General features: G+C 44.3%; 1 protein-coding gene across 2 annotated transcripts in view; it reads right to left on the reverse strand.

Moving 5' to 3' along the window:
- Positions 1-10,493: 10,493 nt before the first annotated feature.
- Positions 10,494-16,672, reverse strand: part of AMOTL1 (angiomotin like 1) — a 73,567-nt gene continuing 67,388 nt past the window's right edge. For both annotated transcript variants that reach the window (XM_030951818.1, XM_030951829.1), the window contains 3 exons: positions 15,658-15,884; positions 14,679-14,948; positions 10,494-13,756 (listed from right to left, as the gene is read on the reverse strand). In XM_030951818.1, the coding sequence (XP_030807678.1) occupies positions 13,653-13,756; positions 14,679-14,948; positions 15,658-15,884 (601 nt within the window). In that variant the 3' untranslated portion in view covers positions 10,494-13,652. The remainder of the gene's footprint in view (positions 13,757-14,678; positions 14,949-15,657; positions 15,885-16,672) is intronic.

A 16,672-nucleotide genomic window follows, 5' to 3' on the forward strand; every position in this document is an offset into this window, starting at 1 on the left:
CTGGCAAAAGCAACTTGTTCCAGGAGGTGAAGTGGAAGAAAGTTAATGTTCAGTATTTCAAGGAAGGCATTATTTTGCAGTTCTGGCAATCAGGATTGTTCAATCCTGTATTTTTGTAAGCAACACCTGAACTTACTGTAACTGGTAGGTATAGACAAAGCCTATCTGCTTTATAAACAGTTTCCCTATTGCTTATGGCTACCTTTGGAATAGCATTGCAACTGAAAACTAGGATCTGTTTTCCATGGGGGCTAACAGTTAAACTTCTAAGGTTTTTTACAAAGCCTCATCTTCCAAATTTTTCTTGGAGTATGTTTTGTAATTCTGAAGGGATTAATAGTATGAGGAATAAAGCCTAATGGTAGTCCTGCAGCTGGAAATAATTGTGCTGTGTGTATACAAGGTTCTAAAACATTTATTATTTGTCTTTCTCAAGTACATGGCTGAATATTACAGCTTCCTACTACAACCAGCAGGATTGCTGTCTGAGTTTTTCAGGATTTCTCATTGTTGCAGGTACCAGGTAAGCATCCTATGAATGCCTGGAAGGAGTTCTTTTTTTTTAAAAACCCATCCAAACAAACCTTTTTTGGTGAGTCCCAGTTTCTCTGTTCACTTGCATTTTGTTTGAAGTAAAGTCCTGGGGCAGGGGTGATCTGGTACTTGCTCTGTTTCCCTTGGGGTGTCTCATGGGCAGCCCAGCTGGTGCCTGATGTGGTGACAGCCCAGTGTCTCTTTTCAGCCAGGCAGGTGTCAATTCCCACTGAGGTGCTGAAATTGCTCCCTACAACTACAAATTACTACAACTACAATTACCTGAAGTCTTTCATGCTGGAGAAGAGATCTGAACACAAGGTCAAAGCATCAAATGCATGGGGGATGTTGCCCTCAAGTGTTTCACTTCAAAGAAATCTAGGATTCAAGCCTTGAAGGGATGTGCTGATGCTCAGAAAGTGCTTCAGACTCAAGTGTTTATTCATATCTGCAGCCAGGGCTAGCTGGAGTGTGCAGCTTTTTTTGTTTTTGTAAGGAAAGTCAGAATCACATGTAGGTGCTTCTCTGATTTTCTTTCCTTACGTAGTGCTCGCAATGCAATAGCAGGAGGCAAAGGAATACCCACAGAAATGTTTTCATCCATGTTTTCATTCCATCCTCATTCCGTCTCCTGTCAGCTTCTAGAAAGGAGTTTAATTAGTTGTTATTCAAAAACAAAACTCCCTGTCTAATTTTGTCATGCCTGTTTGGAAGAAAAATTTTGGGCAGCTTCTTCCAAGGAAACAAAGCCTTGTTGTGAGTTTTGTTGTGAGTTCAGCTGTATCTTCCTTACCAAGGCAGATTGACACATCGTATCTAGTGATAGAAGCAATTACAGCCTTGCTACCACACTGTATGTCCCAAGATACAGTGCAAGCAGAACATAAATGGGCACATCTGGAAAATTCATATTCCCTAAGAAAGGCTTCTCTGAGCTCTTTTTTAATTGTTAAGCAGAAAGAAAATTAATGTTTCCATACATGGCCCAGTCACTCAGTTGAAGTAAATGAAAAAAAAAATCAAAAACCAACGAAAACCGCATTGAATTCTTATGTTGTTCAATCACAGATAGATATTACCATTGCCGCTTTCCTCCTTGGACTGAGGTCAGACAGGTTGGCTTTTCTGTATCTCAGACTTGACTTTGTTTTCTTGGCATAGGTGGGTGTATCATGGGATGTAACTCAGGAGTGACAATAATATTGTGGCTGGTGGGGAAAAATTAAATAGTGACTATGTCTAGTTTTAAATTGCTTTAGTTCAGAGTTGGAATATACCAAAGGGTTGTGTAGTAGTTTTCTTTCCCCTTTGTAGCATCTGACCAGTAGCTCAGGACCAGAACCTTCATGTCACTGATTTTACCAAAACTTGTCATTTCAAATGGGGAACTTTCATTAATAAACAAAACCAGATGAAAAAGCAAGCACAAAATTGCTTGGAATTCTAATGTGCCTAGTGCAGCTCTAATGAGAAGAAAGGGTCATGTATATCTAAACAAATTTTATGTCTCCTAATCCAACTCCCAGTTTGCCACCAAGCCTAAGAAATACATTCTGCAGTAGAGGGAAGAGGCACTGTACAGTAGGTGAAAGAATGGAACAGACAAATCTGATTGCTCTCTGTTGAAATCGCTATCATCTGCATAGGAAAAGATTATTTCTAAATTGCACACTAGAGTATCATTTGAAAGACCACAATGGGCATCTGTTATGATCAGTTTTATGGAAACGAAGGCTGTAAAGCAGGCTGTATTCTGAAGAGCTTAAATGCTCAGCACTCAGGGTGAAGGGCAGAATGAAAACAGGGTCTTCAGTGCCACAAAAAGCTGTATTTGGATGCTGAGTATTGAGCTCTTCTCCCTTTGGTGGCTGCATTACTTACAAGTCTGCTACTTCAGCTCTTGTCTCAGAAATACTCCTGTTAAGAAATTGGACTGTTTCTGTTTTTTCTGAGTTGTTTCTAGTGGATGGGATTTCAAGCAGTTGGGCTTTCTCCAGTGAAAAATTGTTATTTTTCCTGCACTGGGAGAACAAGCTGTGAATTTGAGTAGGATGAGGGTGAAGGATACATCTGCCAGTTAGTCTGCTTACTTTCAGATGGGGTCCCTTGTGGCTGGTCTCTTTTTTGGGGCTGCCCAGTTGAAGTTAGTGGCACATGAGTGGCTGGGATTCGTGGTGAAACCAGGCAGCAACAGAGGTTGTCAACACCAAACACAGAGGGGAAGAAATTGGAGTCTTTTGGGAAGAAGTTTGGTTTCTTTGGCAAGAAATTGGGTTTCTTTCTTCTGGTGATAAGAACTGTCACTTACACCCCTAAAAGGACTGTGTTAAACCAACTTCCCCAATTACTCCTCCTAGCAATAGATGGATTCATCACATTTCTCACTGCAACCCTTGTTTTGGGTAGTGCAGCATTATGATTTATTTTAGAAGATAAGACTTCATTGGAACTTCTTTGCAGTTTGAAACTTTGAATGCTGAATTCATTTCATTTGGAGCATAGGTAAGCTGATGGTAACAACAATCATGTTTTGTGAGAACTATAGAACTTATTCGTAGATGTTGAAATCCTAGCTGTTGTATGCCCACCTCATATTTTAATTTTGGCATGCTTTTAAAAATGTATATTCTCTCTTTCAATGCATCCTCTTTTCAGGTGAGAGAATGAATAATTTTATAAAATTCTGGGGCCAAATAATTTTTTTAAAAAGCAAATAAAACTCCTTCTTTATGTAATATACCTTTCTACCATTTGTTCCAATATAGAATAAAAGCCAGATGGTGTCATGTGGACTTTAGAGCAGAGGATTGTAACCAGGGCTCTGGAGTCTCTTTGCAACCAAGATGGTGACCTGGATTTTATTGCTCTTGATGGACTTGTGTTGCAAAATTTGTTATATTCATGGAGTTGGGCATGAAGCAAAGAGATGAGGCAATGATTTTAGCCCTGCTCTGAGATGGGAGGGAAGCAGGGTTCAGGTTTTGGCTCTGCTTCAGCTTTTGTGAATTTACAGGAGTGGCCCAGGCATGTAAACTCTTCCAGTCGCAAGCCTGGATCTGAAGAGAGAACAGGGTGCTGGCATCCCAGCTCTGTTCCTGATGGAACTGGGTGTAGTTTACCCTTGTGGTGCTGAACCGCTTGGAGCAAGACAAGGACCCTCCTTAGAGCATAAGGTGGTCACAAGAGAGATGCAGAAGCTCAGAGTTAATGCTGCTCAAGGCGGGGGATAGCAGGAGAAGTGCTCAGCATTGGTCACCTGGGGGAAGTTCACGCTTGCCAGGTCAGACTCCTGCAGGAGGATGGAGCTTGGGACATTCCTTTGGCTGCTGAGATGTCTCTTAGCTCAGCTGTAGCTGCAGAGCATGAGAGCATGTCTGGATCCAGAGGGAGAATGCCTTTGGCATGAAGATTTCATTAAAATTCCACATTTTCAAAGTCAGTATTTTTCATCAATTAGCAGTGATATGTATCAGAAATATTTTTAATTTTACTCTTCCTTTTAATAGAAAGCTACTGGCAATTGCTGGTTGCAAATGGGAGCATGCATGGATAAAGTTACTCCATTCCTTACTGCTGTAGCCTTGCTGGCTCCTCTTCAGCAGTTGTTGGTTTGGAGTGGGTTTGTTATTTAATTTCCCCCACAATAATTATTCCCTGCCAAGAGTATCAAATCTGAGAACTGGAGTGAGTGTGTTGCAAGAAAATGGAGACATGCCACAAAGTGCCTTGGTACAAGGGAATGTGAGGAGGGATTTCACAGAAGACCTGGAGGGTGTTTGGACTGCACTTAACTGGAGGGAAACACAGTGCAGAACTGGCAGATGTAGAAAAAAGATAATAAAATGGTGAAATTAGTTAAAGGGAATAGATCTTGAAAGCTATAGGGAATAGATCAGAAGGAGTGTGATGGATAAGCAGGAAAGATGAGCAGAGTAACAAGGACAGAAAGGAGCTCTTCCCACTGCTGCAATGTGCTTTAGGCAGAGAGGTGATAACTCACTAAGTGGGACCAGGTGGACTCTTTGTGTGCTCTCCAGGGCTCAGCAGCACTTCCTTCAGCTGCCCCAAAGAATGAGTTCCAGAGTCAGCACAGACAGTTGCTCCTTAGCCAGCTCAGGGGCCTGCCTTTCAACCAGGCTTTCCAAAGGACTCAGCGTCTGTGGGAAATGCTGAGCAACATCTGAGACTGTGGTCAGTTAAGAGCCATCTGAAAGGGAGCTGGGAGATTTTAAAGCTCTGATTTCTGTCCTAGAATGCTCAAAAAACCAATGCTCTGAGATGTCAGTCCTATGACTGGCATGGCTCTGGTATTATCCCAGTGTTTTACTGCTGCCTGTGGTGGAGTTAGTCTTGGTCCTTGCTGTTGTAAATGGGAGAGCAAGACCAAGATGTTTCTAAATACCTGGAATTCTTTTTTTTTTTTTTAGTGAAATACAATCTCTAGAGTGAAAGTAACAATAAACTAAAGAGGTTTTTCAATACCCTGGACATCCTAAGAGTCAGCTATGTATTTTCCTGCCAAGTGCAGGGAGTCCAATAGGATAAGCTGCCCCTGGCAGCTGCAGGGACAGCAAATAACTGAGTGTCTGAGAAATCATCTCCAAACCCAAGGCGACAAGCTGGGCATAGGAAAGGTGGTTTGATGCTGAATGGCATCATTATGGACAAACCCAGAAGATGCTCTTCCTAAGAAAAGAGATGTGTCAGGAATCTGAAAACTCTCCACAAGTTTTCTTGGCCAATGCAGCAGAAACAGAGTGGAGACACTCTGGGGACAGTGGAGTGGGAGCATGAAGGACAAAGTGGGACAAGCACTGGGTCTTCAGCAAAACCAGCTTCTGGGAAATGGAGGAGTGAGTCCAGGGCTTGGTCTTTTTGAAGTTTTTTATCCAGCATTCAGTAGGCCAGAACACATTTTTTTCAATTTCATTTTGTGGCACTTTATTTCCTTTTAATTTAATGAAATAAATGAAATGAAGAATCAAGAAATAGTGAAATAAAATCTTGAAATTTCAGTTAAATAATTTCAATAAATGAAGGATTTTTGTGAAGGAATTAAGTGAAAACAATAGAATGGGATTGGAAGAAAGGAAGTGCATCAAAATGAAGCTAAAATAATGAAATCATTTTCATTGAAATCTCGAGATTTTGTTTACTTTCATGAAATGAAGGGGTTTTGTCACAGCAGGGTACCCAGATTGCTCACTGTACACTATTTGAATCCAGCCATGGTGATGTGGATCTCAGCAGCAGCAATAAGCTGCCATTAGGGCTTGGGTAGGGTTCAGATTGCTGCAGAGCCTGCAGCTCCAGGGACACTGGCACTTGGAAAGGCAGTGCAAGGCATCAGGGCAGGATGCTACACTGCCAGCTCAACACTTTTTAATCTGTACACCTGTGGCAATGAGAACCTCTGCCCCAATGCCAAGCTGCCATTAGGGTTAGGCTCAGGCTTAAGCTTAGGCCTAGAGTTAGGGTTAGGGTTGAGAGAAAAGTCTCTTCTACTTCAAGCACAACTTTAAGCATGTTTTTCACATGGGAAAAATCTTGCTGCTGGTGAAAGATCGAAGGAGAAAGCTGACATGAGTGGGGTGAAGGCTGTTGAGTGCTAGGAAATGTTTACTCTAAAGGGGTGTATGAAATTCCTCTCTAAAACTGAAATGAACCTGGTCAGTGGTAGCTGTTTTGGGTCTGAACAGTTCAACTGGATGATGCACAGAGAACTGTCACACCCAGGGGCTATGTAATAAACTAGTGTTCAAATGCAGACCCAGTTCCCACGATCACACAATCCCATTTTCTTGCTGCAAGCTCAAAGCCCCATGCTTAGGTCGAGCTTTTTTATCTGGAAAGGTCTACATTTGAGCAGGCCTGGCCACAGCCAGGGATCACTGGGGAATAACAGAAAAATTTCCCTTAGCATGAAGGTCTAGCTCACTCTAGAATCAAATTCTTTGTACTCAAACTTTCTTCTGCCACTAGCAATGACCAGATTTCTTTTCCTCCTTCTTGTTCTCCTTCTTCTCTTCTTAATTTTATTGTTCCCTATAATGAACCAAATTTTTTATTGTGCTTATTCCTATTCCTGTTTTTCTTATTTTGTTTTTCTGATTCCTATTCTTATTTTTTATTTATAGCTTTATCATGGGATGATTTGGATTGCAATGGATTTTTGAAGGCCATCTAGTCCAACCCCCATGCAATGACAGTGGACATCTTTACCTCGATCAGGTTCCTCCTAGTCTGGCTTAGTTTTATCCCTCTTGCTCTCTCTCTTCATCTACTACTGCTGCTACTATAATTGCTGTAACTATTATACTACTGGTATTAGCATCTTCATCACATGCTGGACTCACCCTGCAGACCAAAACCCCCATCCCAGAGCCCTTCCAGTTTCAGTGCCAGGTAAGAGCAGGCGGGATGAGCCGGCAGAGGGAGCGGTTCCTACGCAGACGCCTTGTGCCAGCTGGCTTTGCCCAGGAGTTGGCCCATGGCTGCCGGAGAATGGCACAGGAGTGGTGGATGGAGACAGGGATAATGTAGGCTGGTGCTGCAGTCCTGTTTGGGGTCAGGTGAGGCTTCAGAGCCCTGCAGGCAGAAGAGCCAGCACACACAGCCATCTGGGTAACACGATAAGGCACTCATGGCATCTGAAGAGAAAGGCTCAGCCATCTAAAAAAAGCCCTGTGGTGGGGATAAGGCATTATTTAACACCTTAACTGAAAGGGCTCTGAACTGTGCACCAGATTTAGGCTTGAGGAATGTGTACAATGATTTCATTTTAAAAGCAGAGGTGCACAGAGCTGGCATAATAATAATCTTCAACAAATATTTACAGCTTGAGAGTGTGATCTAGGGCTACCACACATGGCCCCACTGTGCAAGGCACTGTACAAGCACCTAGATGAGAGTAGCTCCTGCCTCTTAAGCTGTTCAGTCTTAAAACTGAACAGTAAAACTGGTGGCACATGAGAACCTGACTGCCTGGGCTTTCACTGCCTGTTTCTGGCAGGGTTGAGCTGGAAAAAGATGTGGGAGGCAGCAGGGTGAGAGGGTGCAGCAGAGCAGGGTAGGATGTGCACTGAGAGGATGAAAGCCTGAGCTACAAGAGGGATGGAAAAGAAAGGCAGAAAGGGAGCTTTTACAAGGGCATGTAGTGATGGGACAAGGGGTAATGGCTTTACAGAAGTTTAGACTGGACATAAGGAAGAAAATCTGTGCCATGAGGGTGGTGAGATAGTGGCACAGGCTGCCCAGAGAAGTTGTGGATGCCCTATTCCTGGAAACCTTCAAGGCCAGGTTGGATGGGGCTTTGAGCAACTTGGTCTCTCAGAAGGTGTCACTGCCCAGGGCAAGGGTGTTGGAACTACATGTGGTCTTTAAGGTTCCTTCTAGGAATTCAGATGGGATTTACACCAAGAAGCAATTTTTTTGCGCACCAAATTGCAATTGCAGTTTTAATAGCAAGCCTACCAGAAAGGGTCATCTTAAAAATGCTCCAAGTAACTGGCCAAGCAAGAGGACCTCCACCTCCTCACACCTAACAATACCTTTCTTCCTTCTGGAGCTTCCTCCCAGCAATATTTTCCTACCTGGGCTGCTCAAGGCCCAAACCAGGGACCAGCAGAGGGACGTCAGCTGCCATCACAGTCCCCTCTTCTCATTCTGAGCCCAGCTGTCCTGGAGGAAGCTTCACATGCCTGGAGGGTCACGGGCTGTCCACAGACACAGGGCACACAGGCACCAGGGGAGCCATGGAGTCAAAGAGTCCACTAAGCAGCTGGAGAAGCCACCACAATGGTCAGGTGAGGCGTGAGTATGACTCCCTGAAAGGTGGTAGCACTGCCATCCTCCAATGTTTAGCTTACCAAAAGCTCCATCGCTGCCTCATCATGTGGTACCAGGGGGAAAATGTTCCCTTTCAGCACTACACTTTGCTGCAGGTTCAGCCTCTCACAGGATGGGGGCCAACACAGACCTGGGGCTCATCTCTTAGTTGCTGCCCTGCTTTGTGTCAGACTGGAGGGCACTGGCACAGGACTGGGTCCTGGACTGCAGCAGGGCCATGCAGGGTTACTCTGGAAAATATACACACTGATACTTTGTTCATCTAAAGCTGAAGTGGTCGGTATGAAAGAAAATAGCTTGTGGTCTTCGTACCTCGAGTCAATGAATTCCTGGGCCTTTTATAGCTCAGGAATGCTGGGCACTCGTGTTTGGTTTTACGAGGCTGCAGCTTAAGGTCTGCATGAACATTAATCACAGTGGCATGACGGCAGCTGCTTGTGTTTTTGCCCCTCCCTCAGGTGGGACTGCACTGTGCACACTGTGCCCTGTTTTCCCCACTTGCTTTGGTTTGCAGAGAGCGGGGTCACCACCTTCACGCTGACTTACCTAACCCAGAGTGGTCGAGGAACAGCGGAGTGCTCGAGACCAGCCTGGGTTGTTGGACTGCATCCAGACCCCAGACTGGGGATCCTGATGACAAGCAGGATCCTGGCAGCATCCTTCCTGCTAGGGAATGAGATCTGAACTTTTCATGTTTCACTGCAATGTACTTTAAGTCCAGACCCAGAGGGTATTTAAAGATGTGTAAAATCATAGCTTTTCCCCAAGAACGCATCTTGCTACTGTTTGTATGTTTGCCCCTCTCAAACTTTGGGAGGAGAAAAGCCCTGAAAATGGTAACAAATCAGCACAGAAGAGATGACACAGCTGCACAGTGCACGGAATCCAAGTGAATCCTGAAAAGGTCCTGTCATTTTGGATGGGACTAGATTTTTGAATGCTTCTACATGGCAATCTTGCTAATATTTTTAGCTCTTCTGAGCTCTTTCTTTACACAATGCAGGTCTGTTACTTACTTTTGGAATAATGGACTTTAATCAAACTGACTCTGGAAGTTTGCTTCTTTGTATGTTTATTCCTGACATTAATATGCAAAATATATTTAACCTGCAGACAATGTTACAGTGACATTCTGGTTTTTGGCCAGAGCATCTCTGGTGAAGACACAACCCAAAAGTAAATAAGCCCCCTCCTTGTTATACCTGAACACAGCTGGCCACGAGGCTTTTCCCATCCTAATATTGGTTTGGTCTCTGTTAGTTTCCTTTTCTTCCATGTCTTTGGCATGTATCTTGAAAAACAAGATACATGCCAAATTTAACTGTCAAATCTTGACTTGAAGGAAGTCAAAAAGCCACAATCTCAGCCATCACCAAACTTTGTTCTTGTCACAAAAAATACTGCCAGCTGCCATATCTTCAAGATGGAGTGATCAGATGGGTCAGGCTGACCTGTGCTTGCTTGCATGAGGAACACAGGGTGCTGGGATCTGGGTCAAGCAAACTTCTCCTCAAGCTTCTGCAACCCCCTGGATTTTTGCTGACACACTCCTGCTCAGGACAGGTTGTTTCTTTTCAATTGTGGAAGGATCAGGGGAGAGAAGGTTGGGACAGGCAGAGAACTCATAGGAGAGAGAGGCCCTTAGTGGCATTCATGCCTTTCATGCCTGCAGCTCCCTGGGACCCGATTCAGGAATTTTTTAACAGACACTTTCAAGAGCATGTGAGAGCCTGCTGAGCAAACCTCCCTAACTCAGAGCCAGACACTTGGCTCACTTTTGCTCCCTTCCCCCCATTTATTTCAGTTGCATAAACAAACATAGGAACAATATTTCCACCAGGCTGGAGCATTCCCCTTGCCAGCACTACAGCATGAAATGGGATCTGATCTTTATTCCTTACTGAGCACAGTATATAATTCAAGAACATCTAGATATAAAAAATATTTAGGTACCTCACTCACACTGATCCAGCATCTGTCAAATAAAGAAGTCCCAGACCCTCAAGAAAAAATAAAATAAAAAAAATCAGTGCGAGTTCTATGCTTAGCAGGAACATAGGGCTAAAAAATATTCATATCTTCATCAAAGTATCTCATTAAGTTTCCCCTCTCATTTCCTTCCAGTGAAGACAATCTCACTAAAATCATATTTCTTCTTGATCATCTCTAAAATCATGCTCTTCTTGCTTGGCCAAGTTCCCAGTTTGATCTTCTGCCTTGGAGACCCACAGATTTCATGCCCACATACACCTACTGGTGTCACTTGCTGTGGGGCCTTTCATTAACACCTGTGAAAAATGGAGAAGATGCAACCTTAAAAATCCCTGAGGTATCCCCTCTTAGTCTTAACACATTTTTTGCAAAGCCTCAAGAATTTTTTTTAAGTTCTTTCTTCTGGAGGACTGAATGTATTCACACTGGAAAAGTGAGAAAATAAACATGTTTATACATTTATTATCTACAATAATAAGGCACAAATTTAAACAGCAAAGAATAAGAAATCTTTGGCTGAACAACAATATCAACATTTGCTGGGGGTGACACATAACATCCTTCATTTCCCCCGCTATGTACAAATAACCCTCCAGCTGTAAAACACTGTACACAAACTTCTCTATACAACCAACAGCAATAAAAAATGACAGTATTTTACAACTAGTTACCACTGACATCACCTGGAATGGCTACAGCACAGTTTCCCTAAACCACAAAACAGTTCAAAGAGCTGGGAAAGCCAGCACAAATGGAGCTGGGCCGCTCTGCTCAGCGGGGCTGACATATGGCAGTAGTACTCCATCCAAGTCCTGCTAGTGCTTGGGCTGGAGGGAGACACACCACTCCTCCAGACCTTCCCTCCAGGAAAACTAACATCTCTTGAGTTCAACAGAATTGGTGAGAATTTGGTTTATTTGAGCTGTTGCCTACACACTGTCTCTAACAGTTTCCTATATCTGGGGCAGCATCAAGTGTAAAGGCAGCTTTGGATAGCAGAAACTGGAGAGACTGTGGTCTCCCCAAGGAGGAGTGCTGTACTCTAGCTGACTTGGAGAAATCGAGCTGAACCACTACCAAACATAACTGAGAGCTGATCCATGCTGATCCAGCACTGTTTCTCCTGGACACCTCACTGTCTGCCTGCACACAATTTACTGAAGAGTTTCAGCAAAAGAAATATTACAGCTGGTAACAAAATGCTTAGGGACTTCCAAGCACCTGGGTATCCTTATTTCTTGGATTAAAAGTGATGCCATTAAAAATTCACCAACATTTTACTTGTATTCCCTTGATTTGTCTTTCTCCTGCCCCATTCCTACCACAGATGCTTGAGGAAGAGCCACAAAAGTGGGTCAGTGGCGATGTCACACGTGGTCCCGGCTTTTATGCAAACAATTACAACGTTTAAATTAACTTCAGAGGGAAAAAAATTATCTTACAAGGCATATATTAAGCTGCATAACATCTTCCAAGGGTTTTACACCTTTGGTTTCACAATGCAAAGCTGCTAATACTTGAAACACAGAGTTTGCTTCCTGCACAACCTACCTACCACTACTTTGTTTAATAAGTGCGAAAGTCAGAAAGAGGGTGACAACAACATATGTCTAATTCTAGGTACACACAAAAATAAGTGCATAGCTTTAACATAGCAATTTTGTTCTTTTTAAAAACAAAAGGTATCGGCCAGGCAGTACTGAGCACAAGGCTCTGGCCTGTGAAGGCTTTGAGTTCACAAGGGCTTCCGTTTTTGGCAAAAGCAGAGTTTAAAATGCCTGGTGTTCTCAACAGTCAAGGGCTCCGATTTGTCACCTACGGGAAGAGATGACCTCGAGCCAGCCCTGAGTGCACGATTACTTCTAGCACCCATCACTTTTCCATGCTGGGCAGCTTCACATTAGATCCCATTGCTCCTTTTCCCAAAGCCAAGCTCTCCTTAAAGTGCACCACAAGCAGGAACTGCAAAGCCAATACAGAAATGTCTCGCAGAGGAAAATTTCCCCATCGGCATGTGCAGTGCATGAAGCCACGAGTAACACAGTGGGTGAGCTGGCTGCCTCTTACTGAATTCAGGGACAAGGCTGAAAATAAGAAATGTTCCACCCTGGGTAAAATAAGGTGAAAAGAAACCGCAGCTCAGCACAGAAAACACACGATGCTCACGTACTGCTTTGCAGTTAAACCCTTCCCTGCCTGCTCCTGCACTCCCTAATGTCTAGTCCTACATCAGCTTGAACAGCAGGTTTGTATGCTCAAAGAAGCTAGGATTTGGCTATAAGAATTGAAAGTAAGGAAAAATCTTGTTCTTACCACAAATACACTGATTCTTCAAACATGATGCACCAGTGCCCAGAAAGAGGTATCTTCTGATCTCACATGGCAACCCAGCTTAACTCCTCTAAAAACAAACCCATGCAGCTCCCCTCTGAGGGAACTCTATAACTCACAGCTCTTTAGGGAGCTGCTGGGATCCTCCCCCAACTTTTCCTCCTGAAACTTTCCTATGGTTACAACAGGGTTTGCTTCAGTAGGGTCCCCCCTCCCCCTTCTGCATTCATCCACCAGGAGAATTGCAGCCAACAACTGCTCCTATCAAAAAAAGAAGTCTCAGCAAGCTCTGAGGTTGCAAGACATGAATATTTGTACTGTAAATTCAGCTCCAAGAGAAACACTTGTCCAGCCAGCAAAGAGGCACCTGACCTGCCTGCCGAGGAAAGCCACACCAATGCCACTTCAAACAAATACTTACAAGAACCTGCCGTGTACATCTACAGACCAATTATTCACAAAAATTAAGAAGTGAAATTTTTGAGACTGAAACCTTTGAGAAATGCATTGATACAGAGGAAGATGCAAGTTTTTCCTGGATTATTCAGAAACTTTCTCTGGCCTCCAAAGAGACAGGATTTCACTCCCTGTCCTGGTTGCAGAGGCAGGAAAACAGAGCAGCAGCGTGCAACCAGTCTGTAACTTCACTACTTTATGCCAGAAAACACAGTTTCCTTTTTCCTCAACACTCCCCTTCTCACATCACTTTCCATTTTCAACGACCCTTTCTGTTCAGAAAATGTCTGACGCTTCATTTCATCCCTCCTCTTCAGTGCTCTTGACTTCTCGCCTGGTGAAAAGTCTCAACATGTCAGACTCTAGCTTCAGTTTGGGAATAAACTTTGTCTTTTTTCAGACTCTCAGGGTTAGTTTTCAAGGTTGGCACACCGAGGACCATCTTGGGCCTGGCTGTACACACACAAAACCCCAGAGATGCTGTCCTCTGCTCAGATGAGGACTTCCATCATGTCTGTATCTGGAAACTCAGGCTTGTGGAGCAGGCTGCTCACTCTGCCTTTGCTGTCAGGCAGCTTCCCATGGCTGGAGTTCTCTGCAATGGAAAGAAGAGAAAGTTGGTCTTCAGTCCAAATTCAAGTTCTTCAAAGCAAATATCAACCCATTCCTTGAGGGTGGGGCATGTATTACCTGTACACCCTACATACTGAAAGCCATATTTGTTCAGGACACGAAGCATGTGTGATGCTGAATTCCCAGCACAATGACAGCAGGTGTGCTGGTGTACACAGACCCCAAGGTGGTATTTAAGAGATACACACCAAAGAATCTCTTTAACTAAAACCATAGAATGGTCTGGGTTGGAAAGGATGCTAAAGACCATCTAGTTCTGTGATAGTCAGCCCTTTTAATGATACATAGCATGTTTTTAGAGGGAAATCTTGCTTTTGAGTGGAGAGGATTGTGTAAGAAACAGGCTCTTTCAAAATAACATGCATAAAATAAATATCTCCTTTGCTAGGGCTGCAAACCATCAGTTTCCACCTTTCAAATATAACTAAAATTGTACATCTTCATCCCTCCTAAAAAAAGATCTCCACTTTCTCCTTACTATTGCCCCCAGTTTTCCTTTAAAAATTAAGGAGAAAATGGTGGTTTAACCAACCATGGTTTCAGCTGAAAAAAGACAGAAGAGTTCGCGAACAGGTGTGGAGCATTTTCAAGGTGTGAAATTCTAAATTAATATCTAGCAGCATAAATATCTAGCCTGCCACAGACGAACGGAGCTTTACAGAAGCTGCTGAGCACAAAGCTCTGCAAAGCCACCCTGGGCAGCCTTAGAAAGTTCTCTCTCTACAATTTTAGTTTCCCTGAAGAAACCCCCACCATACCTTACAAACTGTGGCAGCATCACATACCCACACCTTGCCCCCATTAATACTGATGTGCCTCTGGGGATTGCTGATAGCCCCGGGGGTGCTGACATTTTGCACTGACAGGGATCTGGCAGAACTCACCCAGTTTCTCGCTGGCCACCCGTGTCCCCAGGGGCCGTGGGGCTGGGCTGTGTGACGGGGTGGCACCCAGGCGTCCCCGGCCGGGGAAGGAGGCGGTGGCGGGCCAGAAGAGCTCCGCGGTTTTGTCCGTCTGGGTGCTGCTGTCTTTGCTGCCCGTCTTTGTGTGGGAGGCTGCCAGCACTGGGACGGGCATGCAGGACAAGGAGGGCAAAGGAGGAGGCAGAGAGGGGCCTGATGGGTGGTCATGGTGCTCCTTTCCCAAGAGCAGCCCTGAAAACACAGAGAGGTCAGTCACATCCTGGCTCAAATGCATGTGCTGTCCCCCATCCCACCCCGGAGCTACAAGATGCTGGGTATGGCTCCAGTCATTTCATTTGGCTTAGCTTTTCCCCTTGATGCTGCTTTTTCTGGCATCCACATGGTACTTTCCTACAAAACAGCTTTTTGAAAGCAGCTTCCCCTCCCTGGCTCCCCTCCTGCACACCTATCCCAGTGGCACTTACTCCTGACACTGCCTTGCACACCTCCACACTCCCATCCTATATGGCCCCAAACAACAGGCAGTCCTGCACTGATTTTCCCATTTATCTGCCACATCACATCACTTCACGCTGTCCTATCCAAACGGATCCTACCCTCTTGATTAACTTTATTCAGGCTTTATTTCTAGTCCAAATTTACTCCCGTAGTTACAAACATTATGCGCTTGTATCTAGGAGGTCTTCCCTCACCTATGGCTTTCTATAATCAGTGCAGAATGATTTAATATGATTTAAAATGTAATTAAGATACAGTGCAAGGTTAAAGAATTACTAGGTTTTTTTTTTCTTAAGCACAAGGACACACATTCTGCCCATGGAAAGTGCTCTGGAAATGAGCTGTCAGGGCAATGTGTGCCAAGGCACTTTGGCTAAGCTCAAGCAGAAGGATTAGCATGAAGTGATGGATGAACCAAAGCTTAAGCAAAAGCTGAACTCACCTATGCTTCCCTTCCAGAGCTTTTCCTCCTTCCTCTCCTCAGCTATCTGGTTGCTGGTGAGCGAGGTCTGGCGCGAGTGCGCGCCGGCAGCAGCGGCGATGGAGGGCACGGAGCGAGCCGGCCGCAGGCTGGCGCTGTCAGCTTTGCCAGGGTCCTTCCGCGACCGCTGCTGAAGGACCTTGATCATGGCATCCTTCTCAATTATTTTGGCGTGGAGATTCTTTATTCTGCCAAAATATGAATGCTCTGCTTACAGGAATGGAAAAAACATTCATATGGGCAGGTCTCCACACCTGGAGGGAGATGCCCAGGCAGATGCCCTGCTGCTCTGTCCTCTCTGCTTTTGGATACTTGGGCAAGACAGCTCCCAGCAGTTCCTCCGAGGATAACCATGCACTTTAAAACAGACAGCGCTTCTAGTTATTAAGCCAAAACTTTTCTGCAAGGTTAACTGAACCCATCTATGCTATGGTTTTACTAACCAAGCAGGAGCAGCGGGCAGTATCCTGACCAGGCTGCACATTGCTACCTTTACAACAAAAACACATAGGCAATTTTCACCCCTGTAATGCATTGGGGCCAAATCTGGAAACTATGCTTTGGCAGACTGAGTTAACCCCAGGATTCAGGTCTGTTGTCAGCTGGAGTAAAAAGACCTGCTGAAGTGAGTTCCTTTTGGTTTCTCTAAGAGGTGGTCTGGGCTCTTCCTTCTCCCTCACTGCTGCAAAAACAACCAGCACATGGTATTCAGAGCTGAGCAAAGTTCACTACTTCTCTCATACAGACCCTCAAATCACTAAAAAAATGGGATTATCTGAACTCTTCTCCAGGAATGATTAACACCAAATCATACTGAACAACTACAAAACTATGTTTTTCAAAAATCTGTACACTTTGACAGTCAAATGACTAGCCTGACTGTGCTGTACAATATATAATACAATGCAGGTGCATTTTGTGAAGCAGTGAAAGCATTAGTTTTCATCATCACACATTTAATGAGCAATTTAAACAC

Source organism: Camarhynchus parvulus, chromosome 1 (genome assembly GCF_901933205.1).
Source record: "Camarhynchus parvulus chromosome 1, STF_HiC, whole genome shotgun sequence".
Lineage (NCBI taxonomy): Eukaryota > Metazoa > Chordata > Aves > Passeriformes > Thraupidae > Camarhynchus > Camarhynchus parvulus.